This window comes from Tamandua tetradactyla, chromosome 7, assembly GCF_023851605.1.
Source record: "Tamandua tetradactyla isolate mTamTet1 chromosome 7, mTamTet1.pri, whole genome shotgun sequence".
Classification (NCBI taxonomy): Eukaryota; Metazoa; Chordata; class Mammalia; order Pilosa; family Myrmecophagidae; genus Tamandua; species Tamandua tetradactyla.
The window spans coordinates 3,087,385-3,114,394 of NC_135333.1; the positions used below are offsets into that span (position 1 = coordinate 3,087,385).

Here is a 27,010-nt window from a genome sequence, read left to right on the forward strand (position 1 = left end):
TCAAAGGTATCCAGGGAAAGATACCTTGGTTCAAGAAGGCTGATGAAGTTCAGGGTCTCTCTCTCTCATCTGAGAAGGCACATGGTGAACACAGTCCCAGTTTCTCTCTCAGCTGGAAGGGCACATGGTGAACATGGCATCATCTGCTAGCTTGTTCTCCTGGCTTCCTGTTTCATGAAGCTTCCCGGGAGGCGTTTTCCTTCTTCATCTCCAAAGGTTGCTGGCTGGTGGACTCTGCTTCTTGTGGCTACATCATTCTGCTCTCTCAGAATCTCTAATTCTCCAAAATGTTTCCTCTTTTATAGGACTCCAGAAACTTATCAAGACCCACTCAAATGGATGGAGAGACGCTTCCAGCTAATCCAGTTTAAGAACCACTCTTGATTATATCTCATCTCCAGGGAGATGATCTGACTACAGTTTCAAACATACAGTATTGAATAGGGATTATTCTACCTTTATGAAATGGGATTTAGATTAAAACAAGGCTTTTCTAGGGTCCATACATCCTTTCAAATCAGCACATTCCACCCTCTGGACCCTAAAAAGACATGTTTTTCCCCATATACAAAACACATTTATTTCATAACAATATCAGAAATCCTTAAATGAAATACAAAGTTAGAAACAGTACAAACTCCTATCAAAGTTAGTCGCAGGCATGGTCTGTTCTAAGGTAAGGTTCTCCTCTGGCTCTGGACCTATAAAAACGCAAAACAAATTATTTGCTGCCAACATACAAAGGAGGAACATTTATAGGATACATATACCCATTTCTCTAGGGAGGAAGGAACACAGAGGTCACCGGACCCATACAGTTTTGAAAACCTGCAGGGCAAAGTCCATTAGATTTCAAAGTCTGAGAGTCACTTATCTTCAGGGCTATAAAAAGTGGCAGTCCCACCCTTTCCAAAGGCCTACACAGAGGCCTGCCTCTCTCCAACCGCAACCTTGGGGGACATTGGGGAGACTACCTTTTTCTCAGCTCCACCCTCTCCAAGCATTGGGGCTGCACGTGGGCTCTCTGCCATCTCCAGGGCACACGCTCAACCCCTCCATGTGGTGGCAGCCAGGCTTTCCCCAAACCCTAAGGAATGTGCTTCACCCTCTCCAAGGCCTGAGGCAGCATGACTCTTCCACTGCAATGAGGTGGAAGGCCCATCCTCTGCCTTTGGGGCAAACTCACGCTCTCCATGTGCTTCGGTGGGTCTACGTCCTGGCTTAAGGTTCTTGACTTCAGACCTCAGCCTCCATGGTTTTGCCTCTGAAGTTATTTTCCCTCCAATGTGTCCCTTCTCTGAACCCCCCAGTCCAGACTGGTAGCAGCTCTGTTTATACAGGTCCCACAGCACTCTCGTTGGCTTTCTATGCAGTAGCCTTGGATTATGCCCATCAGACATAAGGAGTTTCCACAAATCCTTCCTGGATAACTCCATGCCCAAGCGTGGCTTTCTCTGAAGTGGCAAGCTGGTTCCACATTTGGTTAAATCCTCACATGGGGCACTTTTCTCTGGGGTCCCCCTTCCTGGAAGCCCAGAATTTTCCAGAATATCAATTTTTAGTTTCTTTGTACCCAAGAGTTCAGTTTTCAGCTTCTCTCTCTCCTGTTGCATTTCACTATTAGCTGTAAGGAGAAACCAGGTTGCACTTTCCACATTTAATTTGGAGATCTCTTTTGCTAAATATGCAAGTTCATGGCTTTTAAAATCTGCCTTTCAGCCAAAGCCATTAATCAACTTTGCCAGATTATCTGCCATTTTAAAATAAGGACTGTCTTCCTTCCAGTCTATAATGACACACATCTCACTTCTGTCTAGAATCTGGTCAGAGATATCTTTAGAGTCCACATTTCTATCAAGATTCTCTTCAAAACATTCTAGGCCTTCTCCGTCAAGCTCCTCACACCTCTTCCAGAATCTTCCCCTTATCCATTTAAAGAGCTGTTCCAACATGTTTGGTATTTGCAAACCACAGGAGCTGCACCCCATTCTCGGTACCAAAATCTGTTCTAGTTTGCTAGCTGCTGGAATGCAATATACCAGAAACGGAATGGCTTTTAAAAAGGAAAATTTAATAAGTTGCTAGTTTTCAGTTCTAAGGCCAAGATAATATTCCAGTTACAAGTCTATAGAAATGTCCAGTCAAAGGTACCCAAGGAAAGATACCTTGGTTCAAGAAGGCTGATGAAGTTAGGGTCTCTTTCTCATCTGAGAAAGCACATGGTGAACACAGTCCCAGTTTCTCTCTCAGCTGGAAGGGCACATGGAGAGCAAGGCATCATCTGCTAGCTTTCTCTCCTGGCTTCCTGTTTCATGAAGCTTCCCAGGAGGCGTTTTCCTTCTTCATCTCCAAAGGTTGCTGGCTGGTGGACTCTACTTCTAGTGGCTACATCATTCTGCTCTCTCAGAATCTCTAATTCTCCAAAATGTTTCTTCTTTTATAGGACTCCAGAAACTTATCAAGACCCACTCAAATGGATGGAGAGATGCCTCCAGCTAATCCAGTTTAAGAACTACTCTTGATTAAATCTCATCTCCAGGGAGATGACCTGATCACAGTTTCAAACATACAGTATTGAATAGGGATTATTCTACCTTTATGAAATGGGATTTAGATTAAAACATGGCTTTTCTAAAGTCCATACAACCTTTCAAACCAGCACAATTGGTTTAAAGAGAGTGGCCACATCTGAGCAACAAAAGAGGTTCTCTGGGGGTGACAGGCATAATTATAAGTAAGCTTATCTTCTCCTTTGCAGGAATAAGTCCACCCCAAGGTCAAGGGACTGGCTTATTAAATTGTTAGCCCTTAATGCTTGTGAGAATATCAGGAATTCCCAAAATGAGGAAGTTTAATATTTCTACATTTTTCCACATTCCCACAAGGGGTCTTTGCAAATACTTTTTTATTTCCTGCCCCAATTACTCTGCGTAATACTGTGGGTATCAGGATATTACATTAACCTGTACAGAATAACAAGATCTCATTTCCTATTCAAGTTTCTATGTAATTATGTTGTTTGAATAAACTGACCATACAGTAATACCTCTCTTAATATTGGTGAAAGTACTATCAACAGAATTAAAAAAAAAAAAAAAAGGAAATGATTCCCTTTCCTTAAAGCCATCAAAAAGCAGATTTTATTCTACTGTTAAAATTTGTTCTTGAAAATTATTTCTTACAAGGTTGACTTATAAGACACCTGAATCTCAGAGATTATTTCCATATCCTGTTAAAGAAACTTTTAGCCTTCTAAAACATTTGTAAATTTTACTGGTTTTCTTGTTGAATAAATTTTGCCTCCTTAGTTGTATATATGAATATACATCCCTGCCTTCTGACAGATATCAATAAGTGTGATTTTTGTTTGTGTTTTGTTTTTATTATGCAAAAGGAGACATAGGTACTGTCCTTTTCTTTCACATGCTTGAGGTTAAGTGAAGTCTATGACTCTTTTGAATTACTTTTTTAAATAAGAGTTTTAGAATCTCCATTCCATTTTAATAAATACCTTATGCCTTAAAAATGAATTGTAATGGGCATAGCCCAAATATTCCCTAAAGAGTGGGACAAAGATAAAAGGTGATCGTGGCGTTATACAGACAAGGTAGGGCTTAACAAGTGAGTACGATTGCTGAATCATATATTGATATTTCTCTTACTCTCCAGTATCTTAAAGCAGCTAGAATTTAAACCCTAAAATTGTGGAACTGTAACCCATACCAAGATCTGAAATCTGTTCTACAACTAATTGTTGTGCTGTGTTTGGGAATTTATTGCTTTTTATATATATGTTATTTTTCACAAAAAAGAAAGTCAATTGTGATGATAAATCATGGCTATATGATGATATTGTGAACCAATGAATGTGCACTTTGGATAGGGATTACATGGCATGTGAATATATAATACACATCATTAAAAAATGAATAATTAAAAGAAAAAAGTAAATTGTGAAATGGTAAATCTTATGAAAACAAGAGTACAAAGGGAATGTGCCCAAAGATCTGAGCAAAATGCAAATTTAGAAGGTCTTGCTGCAATTTTTATTAATTAATTTTTCCTTTATAAGAATAATATAATAGTAGTACAACACTTTAGAACATAGAGGGGAAAGGGTAAGATCGTTAATACTAATTAAAGTATGATACAAACAATATTAGCATTTTTTAGTTTTCCAGCCAGTGTTTTTGCCTATGTGTTGAATGATGGTTATACCTGTAAGCATGCACAGATGGAATTTTCCATGCACTTTTTTTTTTTGTATGCTGTATGGCAGGGTCATATTTCATTCTTTTTCCACATGAGCATCCCATTATAACAGCACCATTCGTTGAATTTTTTTAGCTTGTTTGGTTTTTGTTTGTTTGTTTCATGGGGGATGTGCATGGGCCGGGAATTGAAGCCAGGTCTCCGGCATGGCCGGCAAGAATTCTACCACTGAACTACCCTCACACCCCAATCCATGCACTTTTTATAAACAATGTTGTTTATAAGCAATCTTAGGGTACAAATAATGTTGTATCTTTTTCAATAGTACTTTCCTTTTTAAGTATTATACCCATTATTGTATAGATTTACTAATGGTCACTTATTGGCTAAATAATTTTTCAACTTGTGATTTTTCCACAATGCCTCAGCGGATATTCAAAGCATTATTTACGAATGAAAGTGAATGAACCATAGTTTGTTCAATGATTACCTGGTTACTAGATAATAAGTTGTGTTCCATTTTTGACCATGATTAATTATGCTGCAATCATTATCTTTATTCACCTAAATCTTTTTCCATATTTTGAGTTAATTCTCTTGAAAAACTCTTATGAATAGATTTACTTTCTCAAACATTATGAATATTTTGTGATCCTTGATAAATAATGCTTTTCCATGTGATTGTTCATATCTGTGTAAATTATTACAATGTCTATGAGATCCCATTCCATCACAACCAGCAATATCATTAATTTTTCCTCTGCTAATCAAACAGTGGACAAATTAGTTTTAATTTGTATTTCTTTAATTACAGGTAGGATGAATTTTTTCATATATTTACTAACTACTTGTTCTAGTTTGCTAGCTGCCAGAATGCAACACACCAGACAGATTGGCTTTTAATAAAAGGGGATTTATTTTGTTGGTTCTTCAGAGGAAAGGCAGCCAACTTTCCACTGAGGTTCTTTCTTACGTGGAAGGCACAGGATGGTCTCTGCTGGTCTTCTCTCCAGGCCCCTGGGTTCCAACAACTTTCCCCGGGGTGACTTCTTTCTGCATCTCCAAAGGCCTGGGCTGAGCTGCGAGTGCTGAGATGAGGAATGCTGAGCTGCTTTAGGCTGTGCTACATTGTGTTCTCTCATTTAAGCACCAGCCAGTTAAGTCAAACATCACTCATTGCAGCAGAAACGCCTCCTAGCTGACTGCAGATGTAATTAGCAACAGATGAGGTTCATGCACCATTGGCTCATGTCCTCAGCAACAAGACTAGGTATGCTCACCTGGCCAAGTTGACAACTGAATCTAACTAACACATGTCCACCCCTTGTCAACTTGACAACTTCAAGCATCACCTTACACAGATGTAAAAAATTCTCTTGCTGTGGACCTGTGAATCTCAAAACAAGTTGTCTGGTGCCAAGATGCAAAGGAGGATATTCACAGGATATAGATTGTCATTTCCATAGGGAGAAACTGGAACAAAGATGTAAAACCTGCAGGGCAAGCGCCTTGGGATCTCAAAGTCTGAAAGTCATTTATCCTTCGGCTTAGAAAGTGGCAGTCCCACCCCTTCCAAGGGCCTATGCAGTGGCCCGCCTCTTTCCAAATCAACCTCGGGGAACATCGAGGAGACCACCTCTGGGCTCCACTCTCTCCAGGCATCAGGGCCACCCCTGGGCTCTCTGCCATTTCTGGGGCACACGCTCAACCCCTCCACATGGTGGCAGCCAGGCTCTCCCAGTCCCCCAAGGAGCGTGCTATGCCTTTTCCAAGGCCCAAGGCTGCACAACTCTTCCACTGCAATGAGAGGGGAGACTCATCCTCGCCCTTCAGGGTAAACTCACCCTCTCCACGTATACAGGTGGGTCCACTCTCCTGGCCGAGGTTTCTTGGCTTCAGACCCAAACTTCCATGGTTCTCACTCTGCAAACTCCAATCTCTCCCTTTTGTGTCCTCCTTTGTCAAGATTGGTGGTGGTTTCATTTACACCAACAGTCTCTCCAAGCCCTCCAGTACTTTTCCCATCATTCTCTTCATGGTTCCTCCAAAATCTTCCCTTTAGCCATCCAAAATCTGTTCCAACATATCTGGTATTTGCAAACCGCAGCAGCACCCCACTCTCCGGTACCAAAATCTGTTCTAGTTTGCTAGCTGCCAGAATGCAACACACCAGAGACGGATTGGCTTTTAATAAAAGGGTATTTATTTTGTTGGTTCTTCAGAGGAAAGGCAGCCAACTTTCCACTGAGGTTCTTTCTTACATGGAAAGCACAGGATGGTCTCTGCTGGTCTTCTCTCCAGGCCCCTGGGTTCCAACAACTTTCCCCGGGGTGACTTCTTTCTGCATCTCCAAAGGCCTGGGCTGAGCTGCAAGTGCTGAGATGAGGAATGCCGAGCTGCTTTAGGCTGTGCTACATTGTGTTCTCTCATTTAAGCACCAGCCAGTTAAGTCAAACATCACTCATTGCAGCAGACACGCCTCCTAGCTGACTGCAGATATAATTAGCAACAGATGAGGTTCGAGTGCTGCTGGCTTATGCCTGCAGCAACAAGACTAGGTATGCTCACCTGGCCAAGTTGACAACTGAATCTAACTAACACACTACTTATTCTATTCCAAAATGAAATATATATAAACATCATTTGATTATAAGGTTTTAAAAATAAAATTTTATATGCAGTTGGAGGAAGATATTTAACTTTTGTTGAATTTGCATTGTTTTCCAAATTATTTGAATTTTGTTGACTTTTTACAATAAAAAAGTTTTAAACTTTTAGTACCAAATCTAATAGTGATGTGTGTGTGTGTATGTTATTGCTTTTATGGTTTCCAGATCTGGAAAATAATCTCACCTGTAGAGTTTATATAAGTGTTCAGTTTTAGTTCCTGTCCTTTTTTGATTCCTCTTTTACATTTTAAAAAAATGTGAGTCATACATACAGAAAAGTGCATAAAGCAAGTATGTACACTTTCAAGAATAATTATAAAGTGAACACATCTGTAACCACCAAACAGTTCCAGAAATAAAATATTTCCAGCACACTGGAAGCCTTTGTAAGTAGCTCCCTGATCACAACACCCTCTTTTCCTGCCTTGGAGGTTTCTATCCACTACCCTGACCTTTGTGAAAATCAAACTCTCTTCTGGCTTCCATTCCTGCTTTTGGTAAGTGAGCTTTACATCTGTCATTCATTCAAATGTGATCTTTTTATTTTATTTAACTGCTTTAAGGTTGTTTTTGTATTCGTCACACTGCAGTTTCACTATGGTATGTCTGGTGTGTTTTCTTTCTTTGAAAAAAATCTACTTTCCTGATGATTCACTGGGATTCTTGGATCTCTTTCATTAACTCTGGCAAATACTGGCAGTGCTCCAGTCTCCATTTTTACTGTAATTTTGATTAGATAGATGTTATATCTTCACACTCTATCCTTCAAGTCTCTTCACTTCTCTTTCATATTTTTTAATTTTTTGATTTGCATTCAGGATATTGTCTTTTTTCTTATCTTTCAGTTCCACTATTTCTCTCTTCAGGGGTGTCTTATATTCTGTGTGTTTTACCTCAATTACTTCATTTTGTTTGTTAATTTTAAGAAGTTCTATTTGGTTCTTTTTCCAACACACTACGTAATTTTAAATAATTTTGTTTTCTGTAAATTTTAAGCTTGTCTTCTGCTTCTTTAAACATATTTAGTTGTTTTGATATTTCCAATATTTCCAATGTCTGAAGTAGTCACAGAACTGTTTTTGTTTCTTCATGTATTTTTAAAAATTTTATTGTATCTGCTCATTTTCCTTAAAAAAGTTATTCTGCTAACATTTAGAGGCTTGTGATGAAAGTTTGTTTTGCTAGAGAGGATACGTGTGTGCTTCTGCCATGACGCATTTCCAGTTCACAGCCACTTTAAACTATATTTATAAATTGAGGGGTTTTGTGCTATCCAGATATATGAACTTGTGTTGCAAATCCTTAGAAGTTTACTACATCACAAGAATTTTTCTACTGTGGTTATGTTCAACAGTAAGGCAAGATTACTAGCATGTCCCTGGCATTGAGGAGAATGGAGCTGATTTATTTAGGATTCATCCTCACCCTGAGAATGTGCCCCTTTAGTGTCCCAGCGTGATGAGGGATTGGTCTGCCCCTGGACTCCCCCACCTGGGGCAAGACTGGGCTTTACCTCTCATAGAGCTCAAAGAGGCTCAGGGTCCTTCAGCTGAGAAGAAGCCCTCGGGGCAAAAGAAACCTCCTGCTCTGCTCACTCCTCAATGAGTCCGTTTACACTCAAATTTTGACCTCATAATTTCTTATTATTTTGCCAGATTTTGTTAAATATAAGAAGACTTTTTATTTTCTATTTTAATCATAAATTTGGTTTTAATCGATAGGAGGATTGGTTTTAATAATCAAGCCAGACAACACCAGAAATGAAAAGTCTCATTTGACTTATTTCTCTCTCCCTCTCTCCCTCTCTCCCTCTCTCCCACTCTCAATAGTTTGTTAATTCCTCTCCAACTCATATTGGTGTCTGGTGAGGGATTAGACATTCAATTCATTTTTTCCATCCCATGCTAAACAATTACCTCAAAATGTACATTGAATAATCAATTCTTGATTGTGACAACTCATTTTCACACAAGGCATTCATATAAATAATCTGTCTCCTTTCTGGGTGTGTTTCTGATCCACTAATCTCATTCTCTATTCTTAGATTGGTGTCGTATTTTTCTTTATAATTACTACATTTTATGGTATGCTCTCAAATCTCAAGTGCTATGTTTCTTTTCCTTTTACTTCTTTTTTCAGATTTCTAAAGCTATTATCAGCTTCTAGTCTTCTAAATGAATCTTAGAATCATTTTCCCAAGTTGTGAGTATAATTCTTTTGAAACTATTTTAAACTATATTAATCCTAGGAATTTATTAAAATGAATGGCATTTTATAAATCTCTGCCTTCTATCCCTAATCAGATTATCTCTCTCTATTTATCACTACTTATTCAGAACCTCATTTACATTTTAATAGACTGTTGTAGTTGTCTTTATTCATGGCATTGCTAAAATCATTTCCATTATTTCATATATTCTGATGCTATTGTGAGTTGTATCATTTTTCATTTTATTTTCTGAGGTTATTTTTGGAATGCTAGAATGCTTTTGCTTCTCTAAGTTTTCTCATCTATGGTGATATTTGTGAATCCTTTCATTAATAATGGTCAATGTTATTCAACTCCTCTATGCATTCTACATGTCTATAAATAACATAATCTAAAAATTAGTCCTTCTATTGGCCAAAGCTTCTGAAACAATATTCAATACTATTAAGGCTTAGTTTCCTATTTTCATGGTAGGGCTACACATATTTAACCAGTAAATATATTAACTCTTAATATAGCGAAAGTTTTAAATTCACTGTGGCATTTTATGTAGGAACTTCATGTTCCAATCCCAAACTGAAGCTTAAGAAGCCTAGACCAAGGCTATGTACACACTCAGCAGACACAGACGGCATGGGGCCAGAAAGATCTGGATGTTATAACCGAACGTTGTAGAAGAAACTATTTGAATTTCACAGATAAAATCTTAGTAGTTTTTGTCTCTAGAAACTAGAATAGCACATATAGTGAAAGTTACAAAAGTGAGCCTGATGAAAAGAATGTCAAAAATGATGAAGATGAGTGGTACTAAAAACGGAACGGCCATGTTAACAAGGCATAAGAGAAATGACTAACCACTGGTGACAAGTTTATATCTTTAGCAAATAGTAAATTTTGGTAAAAAACTTTATGTGCCTAATTTATCTTGCTCCTATAGAATTATATAAATCCAGTTACAGAGTTTTAGCTTTATCTATTTTCTAGATCTATTCAAATACAGCCGGGGGGATCACCAGGGTGGTCATTCTTGTTAATATGCAGCTCCTGAGGTCCTCCCATAGGCCAAATGAATCAAAATTGAGTGGGAGCGACCAGGAAACCTGCAATCCAAAGAGGCTCCCTAGGGCCTTCTCATACAGACTAAAATACAAAAGACAGAGACAGACAGATAAAGGAAATAATAGGGACAGAGAGCGACATAGAAAAACATTATCACAGACAATGAGGAGAGAATTATACTTGCATACATATATGGTGCAAAAGGAATTATAAATACAACTGATAAAAGCTAAATGTGATATTCTCCTAAAACTGTTGTAATTAGACCAAAAGACTTTTCAGAGAAATGAACAGAAATAGCACATTAAATCAGTTACAAGTTATGTACTTTGCATTGTAACAAAGGATTTCAATATGTATGAATATCAAGTAAGATTAACACATAACTCATCACATTTAATTGTCTTAATGAAATGCTATCAGAGACCACCATGCAAATTTCTTATCTTATTTCTTTGTAATTCAAATATTATTTTTATTGCAATAAATCAGAAAGCAATGAAATGTCTTAATCAGTCTTGAGATCAAAGAAGGTTTGGAATAGACTTTGGGCCACCCTAGGGCTTTTACATAAACTGATCTGGGAATGTCAGTTTGATCTTTTCCCTGTAAGTGCCCTGATATAAACGTTAGAGATTAGGTTGTTAATGTCAAATGTCTTCTTGTTTAGTTGCCATCTCATCAGCTCCAGAAGCTTCAGCTTCTACTCTGCTTTTAAATGTCTTGACTTTTAAAATTCATGAATTAAGCTCTTCCTCATTATAAATAACTGGACCTTCAATTTCGTATCACATCACTATTTGGTGGTAACAAAAAAGCCCCAACACTTTAGTTTGAATTGCAGCCACATTCAAAAACAAACAGGGCTGACTACGAATTTTTGAAAATTTGTCTTAAAATGGAAGATTGTCATTTAATCAATCTAAACTCAATAGGACGTCCTGAGCACCATCACAGGTCAGTCCCTGGCACCGTGTGTTGGTTGGGCACTGTGGATCCCAAGATGTATGGTCAGAGGAGCCTGCAATCAATAGATCAGTTACTGCTTTTCCTTTTTTTCTGTTTGCCAAGGCTGCTGCAACAGCGTACCACAGAATGGTTGGCTTAAATGACTGGAATTTATTGTCTCACGGCTCAGGAGGCTAGAAGTCCAAAATCAAAGTGTGTCCAGGACCATGCTTACTCTAAAGTCTTTAGCATTCTGGTGGTGGCTTGCCAGCAATCTCTACCTCTATCACCTGGCTCTCCCCCCCCACCCCCCGTCACTACCATGTCCTCTGCTTGTGTGGTCTCCAGTCATAAGGGATTAAGGCCCATCCTAATTCAGTTTGGCCTCACCATAACTTAAAACATCTTTAAAAATTCTGTTTACAAATGGACTGGTTAGGGCTTGAATATATCTTTTTTGGGGGGGTGGGGGAGGGATATGATTCAATCCATAGCACTACCATTCCTAAAAATCACTTGAAAAAAAACTTGACTTGAAAAATCAGACTGCTTCAAGTTCCACAGTACTCAAATGCTTGGGAGCTTATATAAGCAATGAGCATTGACTTTTAAAGTATTAAGGTTTAGAACTTGAAAGCAATGAGACTACACTGCTCAAAGGATGTTTGAAACTGCTCTGAGCCACTTTCCTGGTAAACAAGAAAAGCAGCATCATTCTTTTACAACCTTAGGGTTCTCTTCTTCCTTTCTTCTTTTTCTCCTTCTTTCTCCCTTCATTTGCTCCAACAATATGGTTTCTCCTTTCTATGATACCCCAGCTATAAAGTCCAAGGGCCCCTAGCAAAGGCTGTATGGATGTCATCCTTGAATCAAAAGACTCTGGAAAGAGTGCTCTAAGCTCAACTTGAGGCTGAAGCAAGAAGGTGTGAAAAGGAACGATGTGCAAAGCACATCAGGTATGCAATTTGGTGGAATGTTTATTTGACAAGATTTTTTTTTTTCCTGCATAACCTGCTTGCTGGTTAGTGCTAACAATGGGAGAAATTGATTGAACATGTTTCATGCAAATTTCTATGCAAACTGCCATGAACTGAGAATCAACTACTCCGAGTGTCTGTAGCTGTGAACAGCATCCACCTTCAAGATGCTCTGAAAGTCCACATCCAGCATCTCAACAGTCCGATGCCCTGGGCAGATGCTAAGGTGAAGGCACCTCTTTCTGCATTAACCATTTCCACCCTGACTGAACACTTGAGCTCTGCTGACAAGTTCCAAGTTATATCAGGCCTTGACCTTCACATACTAGGTTATAAAATACAAATGCCTCACCACTGAATCTTTCATCTTCTCAGGCAGAGGGTCTGCAGTTGACTCTTCCAAATTTTGAAGTAAAAATTTAGGAAAAAATTTGCATTGAATATAGGACCTGAAAGTGGAAAAAGACAAAGATTTTTTCTTAAAATATGTGCCTATTACAATGTTTGAAGTAAACAACTTCTATACATTCTTCAGAAGAGCAGAGTTGAGTTTCCTGAGAGCTGGAGATTTGTGTATCCCTGCCATTCTCGGGGTTATCTGAAAATGGAAGCAGCCAGTGACAAGCAGCTTGTTTGCTACTGCCAGCTCAGTGACTGGCATGTGTGAGCTCTGGGCCCTTCAAGAGCAGCATAAAACATTCTATCCCATGGGACTCCCATCCCTCAGAGCCTCAGAGTGCGTCACCACAAATGATCTCCTGGTTATGTTTATCTGCACAAACAGCCATGAAGAAGGTGAGACTTCTAACAAAAAGATCAGTGAAAATTTTGACCTTGGACCTCACACCCACAAATGACAAAAGCCAGTGCATGTTCCATTAAATAATTCATAATGAAAAGAGTCCCATATTCAAGTGATATATTCAAGATAATATCTCAGTTTTCAAATTTCATAGTGATGAATGCAATGAAGCACCTGAAAAGGTACTTTTACCCATGACTATCGACAGCTAACTAAACTCAGGGGGATTCTCTATTTCTGCATCTCCCCACTACCAACCTGCCAGGACTTCATCTTCAAATAGAGCAGTAGCAAAACAACATTCAAAAGTGTAAAACTTTTGACAGTAAAAATTGTGCAAACTATGTTTAACTTTTCTTTTCTCCCATTTTTCCATGCCTTTCACTTGACTGCACCTGACAGCCTAAAATTATGTTTTTTCTGGCCCCCAAATAGTTAGGTTTATCTTAAGCCAAAATCTTTTTTAAGTTTGGACAAATTATATGAGATGATATCTGAAACTAACTTTGACATCATATGAAAGGTTTTCAGTTCCACACTATATATTTTTCAAAGATTTAAAAGGAATGATTAAAGGGAAGATTGGAAAGTATACTTTAAAGTGACTAAGGATTATTATTAAATACATTTTAAAATTCGGGCCACTAGCATTTTGGGAGCAAAGAGCAACAAAACACACACAAAAAAACCTTTCCTTTCAGAGGTGCAAGTTTAGTGTCCTCAGAGTAATTGCCTAGAATAAAGGCAGTGGATGTTGCTTAATGAATCTAGTGAGGGTACTTTTTCAGATTCTGGCTTTTCATACAACTCACCCAAGGGGAAGCCAAAGACAATGCTAGGGTACTGTCAACCATCTGTTCCTGTCATTGTGTGTTTTATTTCCAAAACATAAGAGCAAAGGTTAAATGTTCACTAGAAGCTGACCCTTGATTTTAATTAGTTTCTCATCCTGCCTTTCTCTTACCTGTCCCCAGTGACTAGCTAATTTAATAGCAAATTCACTGATGGGCTTTGAATCCCATCTCCCTACCTCGGCAAGAGAGGAAGCCAGCAGAAACCATCCTAACAGGACATGTCATAAAGGAGCAAAGTGGTGTCACTTACATTAGCACAGATGGATCACTGCTTTGTCTGCTCAGGTGGTAGGAAAGGGCAACCAAGAGACCACAGAAGGCTGAAAACAGTGCTGGGATGTGTTGTGTGCTCCAGGGTTCCTAAGGAAAAGACATCAAATAACCAAGTAACTCCACATTTGTCTGCAGAATAGCAGAATTTCTTTACAAAACCCCAAAGTTCAGCTGGATGTAGTTTTCTTGTGATCCTGCCTGCATCTGATGGTCCTACAAAAATCTTGTCTGTTCATGTATATATGTTGATTTGACAAGGTAAAGGGGCAATGAATATTTTAAAATAATCTCACAAATTTGTGAGAAAATATTTACAGTCATCTTTTCTGAAATTAAGCTTAGAATTTTTGTAAGGTATAAACATGTGCTACCTCTTTTGCATTTAATATAATACTTAATGATTATAGGAATTATATTTCTTAGTGCTTACATAATCAATAGTTTAATGGTATTAGAAATTTAAAAATGGCTTAGATCAAAATCGACTGGTGGACTGAAAGGAAACTTGGTAAAGGTAAAGACAGTCTTCCATAGAGAAAGAGTGAGCTGAAATGAGATGGGCAAGATAGTCTAGGATTAATCTGATAGAAGCACAGATGCTGATAACCAGCAACTCGAGCTCAGTGTAGAAGAGCAGAGCACAGGAAACAGGCATTACCACTGTGACCTTGGGCCAGCTCTTATACCACCCATACCTGACATTTCCACCCACACAAATATGTCTTTCCTACACAAAGAAGAAAACGTCTATCTATGTAGATGTTCAGTCCCCATGAACAGAACCTTATACTTGCTCAAAATGAATTTGGTCAAGGGCTTAAATATTGTACTCTCAAGATTCTGATCTCTTAACTCACAAAGTGTTTTATTCGAGAAGGATGTGTAGTTGTGTTTAAAGCCAAATAGATAAATGAGTGAAGTGTGCAATATTACAGTCAAAACTGGTAGCACATGCTGAAAAAGCAAATGTTACACTGAGAAAAGCTAGTGATTTCATTTTTGCATGCTTTAATTTTCTAGAAATTAAAATGTATTTGTTTTATTGGCCCCACACTAAATGTCAGTAGCATGAGAGCACAGCATCTAGAAAGTGAGTTGAATGGTGTCAACATTCACTGAAGCTGCTGAACCTACGCAGCTAGACAGTCAGGAAACAAGACTGGTATATACACCATTCAGGCAACCCAGTCTCTTTTCTAAGGCCAACGGCTACTGTACTATCTCTCTCCTTGACTTCAGTGCTAGCCCAGACTCTAATGACTCTAGCATATACTCCATCAGCCAAATGACTCATTAGCCTCTGTCATTTGGGGCACCCCCCTGCAGGTAGGGCACTTTTTCATAGCAAGGACTTCAGAGATGGGCAGACGTGGCTTTGAATTCCAGTCTCACCATGGATGAGATGTGGCCTTGGCTAAGTTTCTTAATATTTATGAATGCTGAATTAGTTTTTTCTTCTTTAAAAAGAGAAAATAATATCTACTCAAGGGTTGCTGCAAGGGTACTTTTCAGACCCTGGGTGGTTTTCTAAAGTTTTTGACATGGCTGGAGGATTCAATGCAAACCCTACTTGGTGATTAGCACCCAGGGCTCGGAGCCAGAAACACGGTTATCCTGAGAGATGTTTTCTCTCCACCATCCCCATACTCAGTTGATCCCCATATGTTATCGACATACCATTCAATACCTCTGCAATTTGTCCCTTCCTTCCATTGTATCCTCCCTAGTAAGTCTTCCCTCCACTGTTTCTTGCCAGGGTTACTGTTGATAGTTTAGAAATTGAAGGTCTGCAGTCCAGTTTCCACACCCCTTCTCTACCCCACAGGCTCCATGTAGCAACAGAATTGTCCTCCTCTCCTAAAATGCAAATCTGATCATGTCATTGCCTATCACTTAATACTTTTCAGTGATTCATCATTGCCTACTGAATAAAATCTACTCCAGGAAGGTACATTAGATGATTATCCCAAATTTGATCCTAGCCCAAATTTTCAGCCTCATTTCTCACATTTATATTATGCACATCAGCAAAACCATAAAGGTAAATTGTTCCCTGCCTTTGCGCCCTAGCTCTGAATGCACAGAGGACTCTTTCTCTCTGGCCCTATTCTACTCCCGTCTCTACATGGTGAACTCCCACTCGTTCTTCAGTGCTGTGTGAGATTGCATCTGCTCAGCGCTGTCTTCCCTGATCTTACAGGCAGAATGAAGCTCTCCTCTTCTGTGCATCAAAATCATCTTGAAACACTTCTACTGTGGCAGTTAAGTTGTCTCACTTTTATTGTTTGTGGATACGGGTATTACTTGCTCCTTATTAGCAAGCCCCTGACCATAGCAGTTTTGCTTACACATCTGGGTAAGTCATAAGGACAGAATAGGTCTTGAAGATATTTTCATGGAATTGATGGGGTTAACACAATCAGTCATTATGTTCAAGGTGAAAACAACCTGTGACGTGACTTGTTAGTTCTAACTCTAATTGACTGCATTATCCCCACTGGAAAAGATGTTCTGGCACAACTTGCCAACATAGTCCCCTTCAAGACTAAACTTGCATCGCTGTCTCTGTAAAGTCTTTCATAATATCACCAGGCTGAGTCAGGTCTTTGCCCTCTGGGGCCCCCCAGTACCTCGAGTACCTCTCACTGAGCCTCACCATTTCCTTGTCTCACCCCCTCATTACACAGGGATTTCCCTGAGGAAGAGCAGCCTCACATCTATCTTTCCCCTATACCTGGATCAAATGTATCCTTGAGAGAATGACTGTAAATATTCCAATATTTTTGGTGACTGGTTGCTCTTCCATAAGCCAAGTAGAAGAGAATCATCAGGAAAAAAAGGTGAAGAAATTAAGTAGACTAAATAAAACGTGGATCAGATAGCGAAATGCTGCTGTGCTGATCAGACTTTCAGAAAAAAAGGCAATTTCTTGACTTTAGGACCCTTGTTTCTCTGTCTAATGGGACACTTAATAAAAGTAAAAAAGTCATTTTGAAATTTTCTTATATTTTTTATTCTTTCTGTTATGGGTTGAATTGCATCCTAAAAAGAGAAAAGTCCCCAGTACCTCAATCTGTGACCTTCTTTGCAAATACAGCTCTTCTTTTCTTTTTTTTTACAGCTGGAATTAGCTAAATTAAGATCAGGTCATACTGAAGTAAAGCGCATCCCTAATGCAATAGGACTGGCTTCCTTAGAAGAGGAAAAGAGACAGAAAAAAAGAGAAGATGGTCATGTGATAATAGAGGCAGAGACTGGAATGCTGCAGAGAAGGAATGCCAAGGATTGCCAGCAAATCACCAGAAACTGGAGGAGGCAAGGAAGAAACCTCCGGTATAGGGTTCAAAGGAAGCATGGCACTGCCAACACCTTAGTTTTTGACTTCTTGTGAAACAATACATTTCTGTTGTTATAAGCCACCCAGTTTGTGCTACTTTGTTACAGCAACCCTAAGAATTAAGACAGAGTGCATTTATCAACAGTTATTGGGTGCCTACTCTGTGCCAGGCACCAACAAGCACAACTGTGAGCAGGACAGATACAGTGTCATGACCCCATGGAGCTTTCAGTCAAGTGTAAAGAAAAACAAGTGTGAACAGTGCGACAGCAGTGAGGCGCACAATGCTGGGCAGTCACAGAGCAGGAAGGAGAGACTCAAGTAAGTCAAGGGAACCCCTATCCAGAAGAAATAAATAAATAAATAAATAAACATGGTCTTTTGACTCTAGGGGCTTGCACTGTGGGTGCCTTGGGGTAGGTGGATTTGCCCTCTTCCATCCTCACATGTACTACTCTAGCTCCCTGCTTGGTCCATCATCTAGGGCTTCTTTGGCTGTTACAAATACAAAAGGTTTTCCAAAGAGAGAAACCTGCTCAGTTTTATTTTCTTCTATTGACTCCCTGCACTTGCCCATGCTGTATATTTATTTCAAAATTTCTTGAAGGCAGAGGCTTTTCTTTCACATGCAGCCCATAAAAATGCAAACACTAGAATAAATCACTGTGACAAGGATTTAGTAGTCATGAACATGAAAATAATTCTCAGTGCACGGAACTGAAAAATGGCCAAGAGAACAAGTATTGGCAGAAGTTGATTTCAGGGTCGTCACTTTCTGGAATGAATGATCAGGGGGAAGGCACTTAATTTCCCAATGGTTCTGCATCTTCCTCCTTGAAAAGGTGACAAGAACACATTTCTGAAAATATTGTTGTACTGACATAATGAGATATGAAGCAATGTTGCACACTGCAAAGTAGTATGTCAATGTAGTTTTTTATTAATTGGAAAAGAAAGGGTACCCATGATGGATGGGTTAAATCCAGACTCTATTTATTTAAATAATTAAATTTACCTACTCTTTATTCTCCTGATACCCTTTACTTAACTTTTCTCTCATTTACTCTCTAATTCTCTAACGAAACCTCTTCCACACAAACACTGAAGGAAAAACAGTACTCAATGGGGAACTGTCCCTTCTTATTTGCTAAAATAGCAAGTGGAAGAAAAGGGAGGGGGATGTAAAAATATCAAATCAGGAAAAAATGAAATCAGAGGTAAGTGATATTGCCCTCTTCCTTCTACTTCCTAACATTTACCTATATGTGTGACTAATTGATTAATATTTGATTCCTGCACTGGGCCTATATGCAATGACAGCAGATACTGTCTATTTGACCCACCAGTGTATCCTGGACACCTTGCACAGGGCGTGAGCCATGAAAACATTTGATAAATATGTATGCAATTACAGCACTGGATTTGAGGACTATAATATCCGTACTATACAATGCAGACTTAAGAAGGGAAAGGTCAGAGATTGTTTTACTTAAATACTGACAGCATACAGAGAAGGCTGTCTTGCAGAAAAATAGTTCAAGTGTGGACTCTGGTGTAGGATGACCTGGCTACCAATCCCAGATCTGCTCATTTCTTGTACTAAGACACTAGGCAAGTTGTTTAGGCTTCAGTCTCATCTAAAAAATTTTAATAATGTCCACCTCATAAGGTTGTTCAGAATATTAAATGAAATAATGTTTATAAAACATTTACCACAGCAATTGGTAGGAAACGTGCAATAAGTGTTTGCTATGACTATACGCTTTTCTAATCTACATTAAAAAGGGCTACAGTATAATCTCATTTCCTGAAAAAATAAAAAATCAGGGATAAAATACTGTTCTTCTATAGGAGACAAAAGGAAGAATATTGATTTTTGAAAATTCTTTTTTATCCCTCTAATTCTACCCCACAGATAGAAAGTACATAGTTTTAGAAGGTAAAGAAATAGTAACTCTTCTACAAAATGTGAATATGACCTTGCTGAGATGTATTATTATTATTATTATCCCAAACTCCATAATCAGAACAGACAGATTTTATCACAGATAATCCTCATTTAGTATTGTTAGCTGTTCCGTTCTTCCTGGTGTGTGCGCTATATAAACTGGAGTAAAAGTCTATATCCATTTTTCTTACATGTGATTTGTCTTAAGCATAACCAATAGCATTAGGGTAAATTTTTAGACATGAATGAATGGTAGTGTGTCTACAGGAGCAAGACAGAAGAGATGAATGTTTCCTTTAAATGTAAAAGCAAAGTGATGCCAGAATTGCATACTTACTCTTCCAAGAAAAAGGGGAGAATGAAGGATGGCCGAAAGTTTATATTACAGGTGCTGCTTTACACGTTTTCTACTCCAACCTCAGACATCCACACAACTATTTCTTAGAAAGAACCTGAGCTTCTCTGAGCTTTCCCTGAGATGGAAAAAGTCAGACCACCGACATCCTTCCATAATAATCACTACTGGAAATACCCTAACGCTCCAAATTTTTAATTTTGTTTACTTGTTCAACAGATATATATGTACATATGTGTGTGTGTGTATATATATGTATGTACGTATAATATATTTTAAATAGGAGGCACATTTCTAAGCAAGGAAAGGCTACTTGGATGTCAACATGAGTTATTCCTTCATGTACCAAAAGCTTCAGAATTTTGGCAGCTCCAAGAAAGATTATTTTAGAGTTGGAAAAGATCTCATAGCTGGGCTAACCTCATGCCCTGAAATTACTGATCAAGTAAGAAGAAAGGAAGAGACTTATCCAAAGTGACAAAGATACCACTAGGCATCATCGCTCCTAGTTCAGCACTCTGCACATCACACCACCCTAAACATTTGTGTAGCCATTTGGGCAAACTTTGTAGACATTTCACCATTTTTATAAAAATAAGAACCTTGGTATGTTTTGAATAATATCTGTAAATTAAAATTTCCCAGCTTTTAAGCTATCTTATTCATTTATTTATCCACCCACTGAACAGCGGTTGGGCATCTATTCACATAACTGCCTGTTTCAATAATTGCAAAAAAACAGTACATGGAAAACCCAGAAGAGGAAGTGATTAAATATATCTGGATCGGCTCAGGGCAGCTTCATGGAGAGCCAAGTAATCAAGATGGGTCTTAAAGAATGACAAGGAATGAACCTGAGGGAAAGTACATTCCAAGTCATGGAAAGGTACAATGCTTCAAAAACTAGCATAAACTTGCTCTCAAAAATAGACATGGTTATGCTGGAGGGTGAGAACAGTTGGGTGTCCATTCTGCAATTAATACTCATAAAACCTGTATAAACTTTATAGACATAGACAAAAGAAATAGTTAAGGTTGAAAAAGATAAAATTAAGGGAAATGGTCTTTATTTTTTATCATCTAATAATCTACACTGAGAAGAAAGATAGCTGGTTGCTGTCGATCTGAAGACCAAACAAAAGGAAAGATGCTTTGGCATCAGCATATCAAATCTGAATGAAATTTAAGGAAGAACTTTATGACATTGATGATTTAATATTTGAAGTGAAAAGTAGGGGAACACTACTATCTCCTTTGCAAATTATTTAAAAATTAAAAATATTTTTTAAATTATTTAAACTTTGGAGACTTGAGATGTAAGCTTGCCTGAAAGAGAAGGAAGAGAATTCCACTTGAGACTTTTCTTCTTATGCTTTTATGACATAGCAATATATGACTATTTTAACAGCTCTACTTTAAACACCCATCCCCAACTTCTTAAGCACAAAGAAATAACTACTCATAATTATTTTATATTACATCAGTTGGGAGGAAGACCAGCAAGATAAACTGCCTCTTCATTTTTTTATTCCTTTTTCCTTAATGTCCTTATTTACTCTTCAGGCTGTTCAGTCATTAAATAATCAACTTGCTAGTTGAGTTCCACTATCCTGTTTTCTTTTGCAAGTTTCCTCTGCACATATGGCAAGTGTGAAAAGACGAGAGTGAAACGGATGGTGGAGTTTTCTACATCAGGAGCCAAATGTTTAGAACTAATTGAACCTGTCAAGTCAGAGATGTGGTAAGAAGAAAAAAGCAATGTATTTAAGGATGAATTTATTTTAATTTTTATTTGGAGATAGAAGAAGGACACAGCTACACTTGAGGAAGAAGAGAACAACTGAAGAAGAATTTTAAAAGAAAGTGATCAAATGCACTGTGTATTTTATCTAGCAGATTTTGTTCATTGCTAGGTTTTACGCTTCTACAAAGAGAAGCAGAGAAGAAAGGAAATACTGTCTGAAATTTCTAGAGTAGTTTTAAAGATCAATTTTTAAAATTAGAACCTGTAAGTATTAGTCTTTAACTTTATTTACTCTCTAGTTTATGATAAATGCCAAAAAATTACACACATACACATAAACACACAATTTCAAGATCTCTAAATTACAAATGATATTTTAGAAGGAAGGCATATATAAATACACATGACCACACATATACACATATATGTTTATGTAAAGATTTTTGGAAGGAGAAGTTTTAAACAATCTGTCACCTACTGATAATGAAGTGTATACCATGTGACAGTTTGCTTCAAAATTAACATCCCTAATTGCTTTGAGATATGTCTCATGGGTGTCTGAATTGAGGATGATATGGATTGAGGAGTGTCAGCTTCATAAAACTCCCACAGGTTTTGAAATATTTTTATGAGGTAGAAATAAAACTGTCTAATAATCTTACACTTCTGTGGTAGATTTCTTATGCACTGGGGAATAATTTTGATGAGAATGAGAATGCATAGGGCAGTTCAGCTTTATATAAAAGCACCCTCTGAAGAGAATCTTAGTTTCAGTACTTTTTCTTAGAAATTTCAGCCATCTTCATGATGGAATTTACTGGGCAGATCAACTGAAGGTTTGGCTATTAAAGTACATGCAAACAGGCCAAATTCTTATTTTGCTATGCTCTTCATATCAGGTTCAAATATTTTGTTTTTAAAGAAAAGGTAACGGAATTTTCTTACTTCATTAAACACAGGAGAATTGCTAAGGTCCAGGTTTTCATAAATAGTAACAGAGGAACTAGATCATATCAGTCTGACCCTGAGGAAAGTTCTATTTCTAGGTCTATTTCTGAGATGAGTATCACCTTTAAGTTAAAAAGGAGTTCTATCCCATAAAGTTCCAGAAATTCTGCAAGTTCAGCAGTGTGGCTCAGATGGTGCACTGTGTTTACCCTCCTATTTCACATCCGGCCCATGTTCCTAAGTGACCAGACACACGTGAGCGTGCACTGGACCCCCTTGGGCCCTGAGCCCCCTCAACACTCAGGGCTTACCCCCATATCCCTCACAGACCTGAGCGCTGGCTCCAGTCCTGCACCATGCCTAATTCATAGCAGGCAGTTAAAACGTGATGAGTGAATAAATGAATGATCACATTAACAGAGTAGATAAGTCAGATTTCATTATTTGCTAAACGTAGATTTTTTTCTTATTTCATACTGTCTTTCATTTGGGGAAAAATACCATATGTTTATGATCAAGATAATGTTCTACTTTTAGGAACAGGTATTGGGGGGGAAAGATTTTGTCAGCCAGCAAGACAGAAGGACAGGTACCATGCATGGGAGTCTGCCTATATCTCACTCTATGTGGATATATATACATAGAGAGAGAGTGAGACAGAGATAGATGCGCACACACAAATATATACATAAGTTGTTGGCAAAATTCCTTCTTCTTGGATACCTGTGTTTATTCAATCTGAGAGTTTATAGAACACCTTTTATGTGACAGACACTAGATTAAGCAATTAGGACATAAAAAGTATAGACAAATCCTAGTCTGACTCCCAGAAGCTCGTGGTCAAACTGGGAACAATGGAAAGCATGCAAACAACAACAATAATAATATTTCCTTTGCATGAGCAATGAGTCGACTAGTCACTTCACATACATTATCATCTTTAGTTCTTAGAACACCTTTAAAGGTTACTGTTGCTCATTTTAAACATAAGTAAACAGAGGCTTTCATTTCACTAGTTATTATAACGCCCATACCCTTCACATAAAACTGACCGCAGACGCAACAAATAAGCATTGGGGTAACACCAAAAGAACAATGTTGCCCACAGGATTTTGGAAGGGAGACATACAGAAAGGTACAGACAAGCATTGCTAAGACAAGCACAGCCTTCCACGTCTACTAGAATCCTACCCCCTGCTCCGTCTCCAGGCCCCAGATTCTCCTCTGTCCCACTCACCCTTCCCTCTATCACTCTGGATCAGACAGTCACTGAATCCTACCGGTGATGTCCCTACATTTCCTCGATTTGACTCTTGTATGCTCTGTGCTTTCTATCAAAATCTTCGTCCAGATCTTTCTTCACTTGATAACTGCACTTGCATTTTGCATTACTTTTGAGGTATCACTATACTTCTGGATTTTTCCCAAATCAGTGTCAACTGGCACTGTCAAAGTCATACTAATCAAGCTTGAACATTACAGTGATCCAGAGTTAACTGAGTTGGGGGTCTATTATACTCTTAATTTTCCAGGAAGCATGTATCAACCTGTACTAGGTGCTAGCATAATAGCCCATCAAATTCACATATTGCACATACTCAAGGGGAGAAAATTATACAGGGTATATATACCAGGTATAGAAATCTTGGAGGCAATCTTAGAATTCTGTCTACTGCCCCATTTCTTGAAAACCCTTGAGCCAGACATTTTATATACATAATAGATTTAATTTAATTTGTGCCTACCTCGCAGTATCCATGTGACATAGGTATTACTAGCATATTTTACAATTGAAAAGCCAATGTGGATTAGCCATATACCTTTCCTTAGGCAAGTAAACTTGGGAATTCTGTGCATCAAATTCAATGGTGAAATATAGAAATGCTAATAGCTTCCTTATCTATTCTGTGGAGATGTAATAAAGAGCAAATGAGAAAACACTTGGGAAATCTTCAAGGTATCTTACATGCCTGTGGATTGTTTGAATAGACAAATACATTTACACATCAAATTATGTTAGGAGGATGGCACAGAGAAAGAAGAGTGAAAGGACAACATCTGGGATCTGCACTCTGTGATGTTGAGTAGGTTGCTGAAGCTCTGTCTAGGTCTCCTTTTCCTCTTTTATAATATTAAAATGTAGTGATTGGACCAGCAGATACTGAAGGTCCATTCCAGCGTCAGACCATGAGTTTGTTTTTATATTCACATTTAGATTTTAAATTTTGAATGTAGGAAAGAATATTATTATTTTAGGCTGCAACCCAGACTACCTAAAAGAAGCATGAGGAAAATTGCCATAAGAGGTTGTCAGTAATACTTGGGGAACATTAAATTATAATCATATGCTTCAAATTCTGGATCCCCTTGCTATCACCAAAATAGAAGCTCTTTGGAAAGGATAATAAAAAAAAGAAAATCATGGATTACTCAGACACATAGAAAGCCCAGCTAATTATTGAGCCATTCCTCCAGGGAACAGATATTCTGGTCATTTCCGTATACCGCTGTCAATGTGTAAGTCAGTGAGGGAGCCCATTTATATATCACTTGCTACCATCTTAGATGAGTCAGAAAGAACACGAAATTAAAAGTGGAATCAAATTTTCTTTTCCTAATTAATATTCCAGAGAGCAAAATTAAATTGCATTCCCTCAATCTGCTTCTAGCAAGTGATAAAAAATTAAAATTAAGGAAATAAATACACATCAAGACCAATACAGAGAAACAGACCTCTGGTAAGGCAGCTGACATGCTGAAATTGTTCACAAAGATCCTTTGATCTTTCATGATACAGCAGAAATATCAAAAAATAAAACCAATTCAAGCAAAGCAAAGAGTAAGCCTAAAAGGCATAAACAGAAGCATCCTTAAACAAGAAGTAGAATCACAGCTCTGGGAGGCTAAAGATGGGTGAAGGTTTCTTTTTTACCTAAGGACCCACTTGTCAATTTGCTAAGCACATTCATTCAATTCATGGCATTTAATAGGTGCGACACAATAAAGTGAAAAGTAATCTGAGACCATTAGAAAGCTCAGGACTTACAATTAAGAAAGGAGAAATGCAAATTGCTCTATTTTTACCAGAAGGTGATTCAAAATACAGCTAGAACATTGAGTCTGTAATAACAGATTACACTATTTATCACAAATGGACTATACAATAATTGGGAGGCTTGATCTGTGCAGAGCAAGGGAAGTGAATATTTCTCTGAGATGAAATAAACATTTTCAAAGTACCATAGCTCCACCTGGTAAAAAAAAAAAAAAGCTGTTTTAACACTTAAGTGAACCCCAGAGCCCTTAAAGTGCTCATTCCCATTACAATGTACATTCATAATGGAATCAATTTACTCTTATCTAACAACTGTCATGCCTATAGCATGCCATAAACAGAAAGGAAAACAGAAATGAACAAACAGAAAACCTGAACCCAGGAAAGCAAATGGTTTATCTCCTGGGCCAACCCTAAGCAGTTTGCAGTAGTTGTTTAGAGCACTAGCTGGGATTGTGAGGACCTATTAATTTCAGTGAGAAAAAAAAAGCTATGACTTATTAGCAATGTCTGATGTGAGGATGAAATCATACTTGTGGGGGTGAGCTGAAAGCACCTGTCTCACAACCAGGTAGAGACAGAAAAAACTTCTGTATTTTTATATGCCAGAGTTTTCAATAATTTTAATCCCCCCACCCCCCAATTCTGTCAGAAAACATAATGCCACAGGGTTGCAAAGAAAGTGAAGTGTGGACTTCTGGTCAAAACAGCATTATGAGCAGAGGCATCTAGCACTCCCCTTCCTCAATGCTCATTAAATTCTAAATAAAATATTGAATTCACAGTGGGAACTAGGAAATTATTCGCAAACCATGAACTCTGAGGAATGTATACCAGACTTTATATTACAGATGGGATTAGACTGAAAGAAGAGTTTGAGTTCTGACACAGAACCCTGTAGGAACACTTAAAGGGTAATTGACTAGTTGCTGGAGACTGGGTCTTTGCTAGCTTGAGTGAGAAAACTCTGGAGGCCCAACCTTAGGCAGGACCCCACACTTTCACGAGTTTATCTTTAGGAACACCGCCAAGTTCCCACTGTGAAGGCTGAAGAAAATTCTCTTGTGCTTCTGGCAGAGGGAAGAGAAAGTAACCATTTTGAAATATGCTGAGCATTCTGTTCTTAGCAAATGTCTGTCCTCAAAGGAAACTATTTACCAGATCCTAACAACATGTGTTTTACTAGAGCATAATTGATATGAAGGAAAGGAGATATCCAAGTCCATTTCCCTCTAGCATTTGATGTAGGGGAAATGAAATACCCAGCTCTAGCTCCTCTAGCCTTCCTGTCTCACCAAAACGGGGGTGGGGGGTGGGGTGGGAGGTGAGTAGCACCTGTTAAGATTGAAGTCCAGAAACAGAGGCTCACCAAAAGACTGAGATCCAATCATAGCATTACAGGACACTTCCCCTCCTGCCACATTTTACTACCACATCAACAGAGGATTGCAGCTGAAAAGAACTATATTTAAGAAAGAGTCTCTAAGAAAACCCAAACACAAAAACAAGAATGCTCGAGGAATTTGAGACTAGAGCTGCAGAAAACAGTAATCACAGTCTAATTCTAGCCAGATAAACATAAAACTTCACACTAAAATCCTATTATTCAGTTCCTTTACC

The 27,010-nt window shown here is 38.2% G+C and overlaps 1 protein-coding gene and 1 long non-coding RNA gene across 6 annotated transcripts in view; one reads left to right on the top strand and one right to left on the bottom strand.

The window, feature by feature from the left end:
• PCNX2 (pecanex 2) overlaps positions 1-27,010 on the bottom strand; it is a 460,152-nt gene that overhangs the window by 186,769 nt on the left and 246,373 nt on the right. For all 4 annotated transcript variants that reach the window (XM_077168355.1, XM_077168358.1, XM_077168357.1 and 1 more), the window contains 2 exons: positions 13,981-14,090; positions 12,427-12,523 (listed from right to left, as the gene is read on the bottom strand). In XM_077168355.1, the coding sequence (XP_077024470.1) occupies positions 12,427-12,523; positions 13,981-14,090 (207 nt within the window). The remainder of the gene's footprint in view (positions 1-12,426; positions 12,524-13,980; positions 14,091-27,010) is intronic.
• On the top strand, positions 14,003-17,422 carry LOC143690763 (uncharacterized). Of its 2 annotated transcripts, XR_013179174.1 has the most exons (3): positions 14,003-14,261; positions 16,204-16,264; positions 17,125-17,422. It is a non-coding gene; the product is annotated as an uncharacterized LOC143690763 (long non-coding RNA). The 2 variants fall into 2 exon arrangements; XR_013179175.1 differs by lacking the exon at positions 16,204-16,264.